This window comes from Salvia hispanica, unplaced genomic scaffold, assembly GCF_023119035.1.
Source record: "Salvia hispanica cultivar TCC Black 2014 unplaced genomic scaffold, UniMelb_Shisp_WGS_1.0 HiC_scaffold_982, whole genome shotgun sequence".
NCBI lineage: Eukaryota > Viridiplantae > Streptophyta > Magnoliopsida > Lamiales > Lamiaceae > Salvia > Salvia hispanica.
The window spans coordinates 7,147-18,270 of record NW_025952779.1 but is presented as its reverse complement, the minus strand read 5'-3'; the positions used below and the strand labels follow the sequence as shown (position 1 = coordinate 18,270).

General features: G+C 35.1%; 1 protein-coding gene across 1 annotated transcript; it reads left to right on the top strand.

Annotated features, from left to right (window-relative positions):
- The first annotated feature begins 8,332 nt into the window (after positions 1–8,332).
- Positions 8,333–9,184, top strand: LOC125200460 (ethylene-responsive transcription factor 1B-like). Its single transcript, XM_048098105.1, has one exon. The coding sequence runs from the start codon at positions 8,492–8,494 to the stop codon at positions 8,996–8,998; it is 507 nt and encodes a 168-aa protein (XP_047954062.1). The 5' UTR covers positions 8,333–8,491; the 3' UTR covers positions 8,999–9,184.
- The last annotated feature ends 1,940 nt before the right edge of the window (positions 9,185–11,124 follow it).

The window sequence follows — 11,124 nt, the reverse complement described above, 5'->3', positions numbered from 1 at the left end:
ACCAATCTTCGGCGCATAACAAAGCCTCTACCACCCTCGGAGTCAAAGAGCTTCTAAATGGCGAAAGAACACGACCTCCCATGCTAAATGCCGCTTCAGAGGCAACACTAGATATAGGAATAGCTAGGATATCTCTTGCCATCTCCGACATAATAGGAAAGGCCGCTGTGTATTTCTTCCACCACTCAAGGATGTCAAAATTGTCAACTTCATCCTCAGTCATCACATATAGACTGTCTGAGAGGTATCGAGTGAGCTCCGTCTGGTCAGACATATCTCGCAACATTGTTGTTAATAACTCCGAGAGAACATTTTTTTCCTTTTGCCAAGAAAGCGCAGATTCGCCGATCTATTTGTTACTAGGGCATTTTGTGTTGTTTTTCGTGGTTGTGTTTGACCCAATATTGGAGCCATTTCGCCTTGTACGCCTCATATAAATCATAGATCTGCTTATTTAACTCCTCCAAGAATTCATTTGCTGTCGTGCTACCATACACCAACTTTAAACAATGTTCCACGTGCTTCATCTTTTGCCCGGGATCTAACATGGCAGCAATGTAAAGGATTTTGTTCATCTTCGGATTTAGCTCGCTTTCCTCTAGCCAATACTTACCAATCTTCAATCTCATCCTCACGGCCATGTTTCTAAGACCATCGTCTTCATCCTCTTCCAAGTCTCGTTATGAGACTAATCATGTCATGACAAGCTCCATGAGAACTTGATGCGATGTGACATAGTGGGAGCCGGAGACTAGGAAGTAAGATTGTAGAACTTCGCGAAAACCACACATCCTCTTCACTTCAATCCAATCGAGTTCGCAGAACACCAATTGACATTTTTTGTGCTTCCTTTCCTTCAAGTCACTAGCAAAATCAGGGATTCAAGGTTTGAAACAACCTCATAGCCGCTCATATGGCAACGCCGCCTCAAGCATCAAGTAGGTTGAGTTCCACTCGGTAGCACATCCATGCACAAGAACTTTGAGGTATCAACATTAGCTATCTTGGCTATCTCCTTGAAGTAGCGAGATCTACTTGGTGAAGCCTTTATCCATTTCACAGCCTTCTCTAACTCGTATCACGACATGCTTATATCTTCCAATCCTTCATCAACTACCAAATTGATTATATGGGCAACGCATCGCCGATGAAGGTATTGACCATTGGCGCAAAGGATGTATCTTGCATCGAGCTAGGAGTGCACGTGTTTCATTGCTAAATTATTGGCTGCAGCGTTGTCTAGGGTGCAAGAAAACAATCTTGGTAAACGCCACGTGTTACAACATCTACCAATAGCTCACCAATACTCTTCCCACTATGACGTCAATCTCGGTGAAGCTGATAATTCTCTTTTGCAACCTCCACTCCTTGTCAATGAAATGTGCCGTAACACACATGAAATTTGTGTTATTGATGGCATCCAACACCTGTGGTTAATGACACTCTTCCCATGCCTGGTTTACTAAAAACACTTTCATTATCTCCTTTCAAGTTGCAAAAACATCTTCACGCAATCGCCTCGCACCGCATATCTGCTCGGGATTTGAAACATAGGACATATTTCTGCCACGAAAAGCTCAAATCCTTCTTTCTCCACGGCTCCGAAGGGAAGCTCATCAAGGATAATATACTTGCATAAAGCTATCCTAGCAGCGGTTTGATTGAATCTCCAACTAATGAGGGACCCGATCCTTCTTGGTTGAGCTTCATTTGGGTCTGTCCTGCTTGTTGTTTCTTCAAACACGAAGCATGATGCTTCCACATTGCGGGAGGTGCCATTCAACTTCGGATTAGCGGCAATCAACGTGTGACACATCTTACATTTTCCTTTTCGAACTTGCACGGGAGGATCTCCTACATCAACATTAATTTTCTCAAATAAATCCCACACATTAGACCTCTTGCAGGTGCTCCTGTTTTGCGTTTTTTTGACTTCTCATTCTCTTTTCTTTCGTTGCTAGCTGCATTACCTTCCCCGAGTTCTTCTATTTCAATATCTTCTAACTTCTCCACATTGAGCTCTGGCTGATTGCTAGCTATTGCTTGAATGAGAGATTCAGACATGGTGTATTACCGTTTCTGCAATACAGATATAAATTATTCAAATTTGATGTTAAGAATCATGAATGCATGAATCATGATGAATTACATGGTAAGTATGCTAATTACCGATAGCTACTTCACATACATATTTTCTTAAATTCTGAAGACGAAAGACTAAACTTCCAATGAAATTAAATTATTTAAATATTAAGTTTGATCAGTTGAGTTCAAAATATATTACTAAATTCCTACTGTATTTCCTAATCCGCTATTGACTAATCTGCATGAGTATAACAATATGTTTAAGTCTAAATCATATTCATAGTATTCTTATTCCATAATTAGACAAGTTAATCTACGATGCACTGCGCAGGTATGCTGAATTTCGAAATAATTACAATCCAAAACTAAACTATCATAGTTACAGTTCGAAACCTCAATTCAACTATGTACATATTACATGCATACCTTTAAGTTCGAACAACGGCGTCGAGAGAAGAGAATGGAAACGGAGTTGTCGCCTCTTCGTTGAGAGCAGGCTAGCAGCGGTGACGAGTGAAGAGAACGATTGCAGTGAGAGAGAAGGGTGAGGCCGTGAGGGAGAGAGGTGTATGCAGCGGCGGTTTTACCATATATTACAGTAGGGTTTTTAACCTTTTACATTTTCCTTATTTACTCTTCTAAAATCAATGTATAAAAAATATAAAATTAAATATTAAAATTAAGTGGTTATTCGGTTCTAACCTGTCGGTTCTCGGTTCTAACCGAGTACCGAGAATTGAGTAATCCCCCTAACCGAAACCGAACTCGGACCTTCTTTTTTTGGTTCTCGGTTAACCAAGAACCGACAAAATAAGGTTCTCGGTTAACCGAGAACCGAGAACCGTTTTCCCAGCCCTATTTATTACAATTCCCAAGGCATTCTAAATGTAGAGCCTAGTACTAGTTGTTTTAATATTAATAGTGCAAACTTTACATTTTATCACATTTTGACATAATACAAGGCCAATATGAAAAATTAGGCATCTGTCACGATTCCAAATTATCAGGCCATAGCAAATGTTTCACTATCATTGGAGTAAGCTCAAATTCAATGAATTATTCGACATTTGGATTTACATCGAGAATGGAATCGCACTGATCAAATATATGAACTAATGTACAAATGCAATTGGTGTTGTTGAATCAAAACGAACACAATTTTCATTTTCTAGATTACTCATAGTGATAATTATGTCTCAGTTCATCGGGGCACGGTGGTGAGTTGCCGAACTGAGTTACCGAGCACATGCTGCAGTACACGTGTTTGGCATTTGATTCATCATATTTTCTATTTTTCAAATAAAATATTCTGTTTTTACGAATTAGAAAGATAAAAAGAATTTGGCTTAAAATTAAACGATTTTGCTATTGTAAAAATGCACACGCAATAAGTTGTGATTATGTGGCGTTATTAATACTCCGTAATGCCATTCCAGGATTCCACTGTAACTCCCTATATTGTTATCAAATATGAGATTTGTGTAATGTAAGCTTAATTAATTAAGATAGAGAAATTAATGGTTCTTTCATTTTATTCTGATTTTTTTTTTTTTTTGGAATAAAAGAGAGAAATAATTAATCTTTGGAAATTATGTGTCTATACTGTGTATATAAATGTACATATGTTAATGATTTTTTTGGAGGAGTTTTATAAGAAAATCGTAAATGTATAGTAAGACAAATCAATGTAAAAATCAAAAGGAATAGAATAATGAATTCTTCTTTTGTTTGATACGAGCATCTATAATGCACCGTCACTAAAATTGGATTCACAACATTTTAAACCCCATTCATTATTTAAGAAACAACACACAACTCGTGCCTTCACTAACACTATAGACTATAAATACATGAATTTCACCATCAATTTATTATTTTTAAATATAATTAAATAAAATCTACATTATAATAATTCATTTTTATTCCTTTTATTTGAAATATAGTTATATACAAGTAAAATTTAAATAAAGATGAAATTCATTAAAATTTAAGAATAACAAAATTAAAATGTAACGCCACATATGCTTTTTTTTTCTCCTTCAATTTTAATTTATCCTCGATAGAATGTCAAAAGTTTAGTCGAATGTAATCGAAGGACCCAAATTCATTTTTACATATTAGGTACCTGAATAAGCAATTGAGGTTTCAGAAAGGAAAAATCAAAATACTACTTTACTCCATTTGGTCTGAAGAAGCAGTTGGTCTCCTCATTTTGGAATTGGGCTAATTCTTTTGTTTTTGAGTCTTTATTAATGTTTGGGCCGAATTAATTTAATGGTTGGGCTGGTCTTACCCTCTTAAGTTAGAGATGAAGGGATAGAGACAATTAAATTAATACTCGATTATTAATGGTTTATAATCGGTTAAATGCAATTATTTTAATTTTCAAAGGTAGTCTAAAATTCTAAATGCACATATTGTAATTTTAAAATGATTTTTATAAAAAGAGATGGAAGCTATAATTTTGTAACGTGATAATTTAAAGTTTGCTAACCCACCTATTTTTAGAGACGATTCACATGGAAACGGTCGTTTTCTTAGGTTTCGGAGCATACCTGGATGTAGTCTTACACTTAATGAATCTAGATCAAGTATTCTTATTCCTTGGTTCGGACCACATGAGCTGTGGTGTTGGTTTAAACATGCCTACTTGACCACCTTTTTCACTGCCTCTGGCCATGTTTAGCCATGTATCTTTTGAGCAATTATGAACTGACCCCATTTCCCGACTCGAACGGAGCCTCAACCCATTGATTGCAACGGATTTACAAGTTTTGTGTGGGCGAAGAAAACAATAGCAACTAGAACCAAAACGCCCAAAAGTGACATATGCAAGGGGCCAGGCCATGATCATCTGGTCCAACTTGTTTGGAAGCGGAAATTCGGGACTTGTTCCCTTCCCGAGCAACGTAGGATTGAATCTGCTAATGTTGTGGTTGATATCTCCCATTGCGTGTGTAACCCAAAGAGATGATATGAACGAATCCGTTTCAATCCAAACTGCAAATCAAGCGCCTTCAACTCAGATGTATATATGTGCAGACCTTCGAATTCTCGGGATGATTTGCATTTGTATGAATCATCATCCTCCATTGTAGTTTCGGTTTGCCAAGGGGAGAGTAAAGTGGCTATACTGTAAGGATTCAGGCTCCAAAGCTACCAAGAACCACAATCTAATACCGAGAACAGAAACAAGAAATAAGAGCACACTATGTATTACGTGGTTCGACAATCTCTTGCCTACATCCACAGAGAAGAAATGATGGGGTTTATTGATCTATGTGTGAAGGATGAGATGAGTTCCTCTCTACAATTTGAAATGCTCAAGCTAATCATAAAAAAAGCTAACTATCAAACTGCAACTAGAAGATGAGAATGTGTGCGTGTGTGTGGTGTGTTTCTCTCTGATTCAATGAGCTATATACTAGAGATTACAATCAAGATTTCCTAACTACTCTTCAAGGAAAAACTGTTATAACCGCTTTCTCCAACGGCTAGTTGAGCTCCAACAAACCGAGCTCATCCTCTGTCTCTCTTTCTTGAGCCTAGATGCTCCCAGCTTAAAATAGAATGATCAAGTTGTAACGGTCATACCTTCACAAATCTCCACCTTGAGCTTGTAAACTTGACCAACATCTAACCCCTCTTCTCAATCTTATTACTGACCTCAGCACTCCACCATTTCCACCAATTCCAAGCAGTGTTTGAACTTGGAAACTGGCAGAGCCTTAGTTAACATATCAGAAGCGTTCTCTTCAGTTGGGACTTTTACCACATCTATCTTTCCCTTCTGTATTTTTTCTCGAATGAAATGCCTCCTCACATCAATGTACTTGGACCTTTCATGAAACATTTGATGCTTTGCTAGACATATTGCTGAATTACTATCACATCTATCCTCACTTCGAGATACAAGATGTCTATCAATGTTGAGGAATCTTTCAATTAAAAGTCGCTAATTGAATTGCGGCTGAGTTAGTTCAGATATCACCAACTACAGTTACACTTTATATATGTGTGCATAGTTCATTCGTTTGTATGGAAAAATACTTTTATTAAAAAAATACCTTTAATTTTTCTTTTTAAATGAATTATAGTAACACCTTTAAACTAAATTTTAGATGTCTTAAACGATTAAATCTATGTCTTTTAAAAGTCATTTTTGTATTAACCTCCTAATCAGAAACTTGATGGAGGAATTATGAAGGATCATCGATGGTGCAGATTGACATCATCACTAAAGGGTGAAGGCTTGACATGACATGAGAAAAGTGACAGTATTGTCCCCTTTCAAGGGATCCATCTCTTGATTTGATAAAAGAAAGAGGTTTCTAGTTTGTTGATTGATACAAACACTCGAGCTAGCTTGACGAAGGAGGAAGGAATTTTCGATTGTGATAACAATAGGATTTATTCTCAAATATGTCAAAATTTGACGTCCACTTATTTTCTTCTATGGTGGAGTTTCAAAATAGCCATCAATATATTTTTAACCATTTCGTTATCTCTATTCGACAACATTTATTAAACAAGAAATTTTTAAGCATCTAATTAACCACTCCTAGCTATTAACTGGAGTAATTATTACATGATCCGTAATATATATTGAGCATAAATTCTTTCAATACACTCTTTAAAACAAAGATTAAGAAAATTGACAATAAGCCTGATAAGCTCATATAATTAATTTAATCGAACTGCGTCGATTTAGGATTGGAGCAGCACAATATCAAATTTATGACGTGATTGATGACGATTTAACTCTTCTTTTTCGCTAAGTTTTTGGATTCGTTTGAATTAAATTTTCTTTAATTTTTCTGTGTTATGTTCGAGTACGAATGAAAATTGGATTTTTTTTGTAGTACAACACAAATTATACAACTATCATGTGCAGACTGCAGTATATAGTGCGTTTCATTCTATGTCACGAATGCTAAGTTTTGATACTACAATTTACTCACTTTAGATCTATTTTTAGTGATAGCGATAGCAAAGTAGATATGCTTAATCTTATTAATATCATTTATATCACTGATTATTAGGATTTGAATTTTATTTTCTTAGCATAGGATATCTCTTTATAGTCTCCCCGTATATTAATAAATATGTATAAAGTTTTAAATAATTATTTTTAGTCCCGCATATCATAAACATGTGTCAAATTTTTTCATAATGAATTAATGAATAGACAAATTAAGAAATATGATTTGGTTATAGTTATCTATAATCTCTGCCCATATCTCACGCCACAAAGCTGGCTTTTCAACCTTTCTTCAGCTAATAGAGACTAATACCCTTATCAGATAAGATGGATTGATAAAAATAAGTGAAGCCAATTCTATAATACTCCCTATTTACGTGTAAAAATAGTATATGCATCTTATTTAGGAAATGTGGATTAAATTCACATTATTAATAGTAGTACTGTTTGTGATCTGTTCATGCCCAGTCAAAATAGGTGATCATCTTTAACATTGTGTAATGCAAATAAGCTAATTCAGTGAATATTTACATAATCCAACTAACATATTGGCATTTTTTACTCTTCAAACTCTAGAAGACTAGAACTAATATAAAGTGATCACATGGACCACAGGACCAAATGCACTACTATCCAATATTTAATACAGTAGTAGTAATATTTATAATTTGATATGGCATTACAATAAAAATCTGACAATGACAAAGAAGGATAGCCGGAAAGAAGAATCGAAAAAATGATGACGACGTAAGCGTTTGAAAAAACAATTAATTAGTACAAAAAGATATTACTAGGAGTACTAGGCTACTCCTTGTTTAACGGTATTTGATTTTTCTTGATTGAAAAAAGATAAAATAAGGGACTATTTGTGACAGGGAACATTCCAATACATTTCATGATTTCACGCATTAATAATTGTGGGTAATCAAATATATTTCATTTTCTTGTCCAAATATATATGCCAATGTACAAACAATGTCCCATAAATTAATTGACTCTGTTTTCAAATATATGCTTACTTCCACAATTGTGTTGACGAAGACCAAATATAATTTGATCTTAGGAATAATTCCAAAATAATAAATTCAAAAATAAATGGATATTATTATCCCAATCATTTTTTACACCATTCATACTATTTGTCTGATTTGGCTGCGTGGCAATTGCTTTGACTCACGTGTGATATATCCCTCTTGCTCCTCCTAAAATTATTTAAATGCCTACTACAGTTCCATTAAATCAAAAACATCCTCCCTTCACCAATGTCACACTCCCATATTTTTTAACAATAATAATATATTCCCATTTTCCACAAAGTAAATGTTTTACACTTTTGAACATTCCAATATCCACACATATATAAAGAAGCCAAGACATTAGACACACAAACACAAATCCACAAATTTGAAAGTAGAAAAATAGAAAATGAAGAAGGAAGTATTTATTTCACCGGAGTCATCTCTCCCCTTTAATGAGAACGACTCCGCGGAGATGCTCCTATACGACGTCGTGGAGGAGGGGTGGCGGCGCTCCTCCAAGGCGTATCGCGGCGTGAGGCGGCGGCCGTGGGGGAAGTTCGCGGCGGAGATAAGGGACTCGACGCGGAACGGGGCGAGGGTGTGGCTGGGGACGTTCGAGACGGCGGAGGCGGCGGCGATGGCGTATGATCAGGCGGCGTTCGCGATGCGGGGGCAGGCGGCGGTGCTCAACTTCCCGGTGGAGAGGGTGAGGGAGTCGCTGCGGGAGATGCGGTGGGGCGCGGAGGAGGAGAGCTCGCCGGTGATGGCGTTGAAGAGGAAGCACTCGATGCGGCGGCGGAAGAAGAGGGAGAATGTGGTGGTGTTTCAGGATTTGGGGGCTGATTATTTGGAGGAGCTTTTGATGAGTAGTAGTAGTAGTAGTTCAAGTGTGGAAGCTACTTCTAATTACTAGGAGTAGTTTTCTACTAGCCAACAAATGGATTACTTTTTTTTATAATTTTCCTAAATATTTTGTCCATATGTATAATGTAATAGGGGGTTAGGGGCCACCTTTTTTTTATGTTACCAACAAATGCTTTTTTTCTTGAGCTTTTGTTTGGAGGTTTATTTTCTTCCATTTTTATGAATTTGGACGAAACCTTGATGTTATAAATATATATAGAGTGCATTGTGTGGAAGACTTGAGTGTTTTTTTTGCATGGGATGAAAATGTTGTTTGGTACAGAAGAAACACTATTTCCATAGATTTTGAGGGTCAACATACCATTTTAAAAAAAGATTGAACACTTTCATATTCAATTCTATGAGTAATGACAAATCTATCCCCATCTTCAATGAGTATTAACTATTAATTAGAACTTTATTATTCGGTAATCGAATAAAAATGACGGTTAACCAACTAAAATTTCAGCCTACCGGAACCAATAAAAGAACCGGTTAGTTAAATTACCGACCCGTTATAACCAGTTGACTATTCCGATAAAGATGCCAACTAAAAGCCCTTTTGTTGACTCCCTCTTTTTACTATCGATGTGGCAAACTTGGAGTAAGTTGAAATGAGAGAAATTTTTTCATTGAACAAAATATTTTAATGATTTTAGGGAAATCAATTAATGAAATCTACTTAATCTGTCATCATCAAATCACAATAGCACATTAATCATTCAAATTGAAACTTACAAATTTTCAACCATTTAATTTAGAGATGAGTTTTATCTTCTATAGTCTACTTCTACCAAATATATTGTCTGAAAATCCATATTGGTTTTGATTTTTAAGGGAGAAATAATACGTATAGAAAAATACAGTGGCATAAAGGCTCCGAATACAAAATGATACTCCGACAACTGTGATTTCCAAATATAGTTCAATATTTGTTTAATCGCCTTATAATTTTTTTACATCATTGGTTTTTATTTGGGCGGGTTTTAATTTGTGATTCGGATAGAGATTGAAACTTAAAGTCTAAAATTATTTGTGTTTTTTTTGTTCTTATAGTATTTTTTATTTTATTTTAAGGTGATTTATATACAATGTGATCCTTTTATACATTTATATATTACTACATCTTTTATTACGTAATTAAGATTAGTGCGGCATCTAACTTGTTACTAACTAGAGTTCCCGCGAAAATTTGGTAAGTCAATTTTATTTCATTTTCTTATTTATTCAATCTTTTTCCAATTGCTTTTATGTTCTTTTTTGCATAAAAAATTGGGTGGGTGTGGCTGTAGCAAGAGTGAAACCTTCCATCAGCTAAAATTGGGCTCTATTGCTTAAGAGTAAGGTTGTGTTGCATATTCCTAAGTATATCATTAATTTATAAGAGAATAGTACCAATTTTCTCACAGTATGCATATGTTGTATGTACAGACTACGTAATAAAGGTTTATTTGTTTGTCATGAATTTGGAAAATCCAGAGAGATTTAGATTTGCAAGGGACACATTATTTGAGAGGAGGCACTTGAGCTACTGGATTAAAACGCCACTTCTTTAGTGGAACGTAAGTGATGCTAAATTTCAATATCACAAATTAATAATTAACTAATTAATTTAACAACAATCATAAAAATTTATATTTATGGTTCTTTTATTGTGGATGTTGTGCAGGCTGAAAATAGATATGGGTATCTATTGCAGGCTATGGACATGTGTGCTCCCCCTCATGGTAATGCACCGCTAAATAAATATATCCAATTATTTTGGTAATATATAACCAAATTTATTACAAGCATGTACGTACAATTACAAAGGGATGGATGTGTTAAAAAAATAAAAAATATGATGGGTGTGTTGACTTAATAGTAAAGTGGTTAATGTATGAGAATTGAAAATTTATATTTTAAGTGTGTATTCATGTCCATATTGATTCAGTGGTAAAGTGGTTTGTGTCTGAAACCACGTCTCAAGTTTGTATACATTGTTCGTGATATCTTTAAATTGAAAATTTTAATTATAAATATATTACTACGGATAAATATTTCAATTTTAAGAAAAGTTCTTACAATAAAAACAAATACTAGTACTTAATAAGTAAATTCTAAATACATAAAAAGTTAGATATAATTCTCACACAC

What these genes read in the sequence shown, in the direction of transcription:
- LOC125200460 (XM_048098105.1), top strand. Translation starts at nt 8,492, where the DNA reads ATGAAGAAGGAAGTATTTATTTCACCGGAGTCATCTCTCCCCTTTAAT.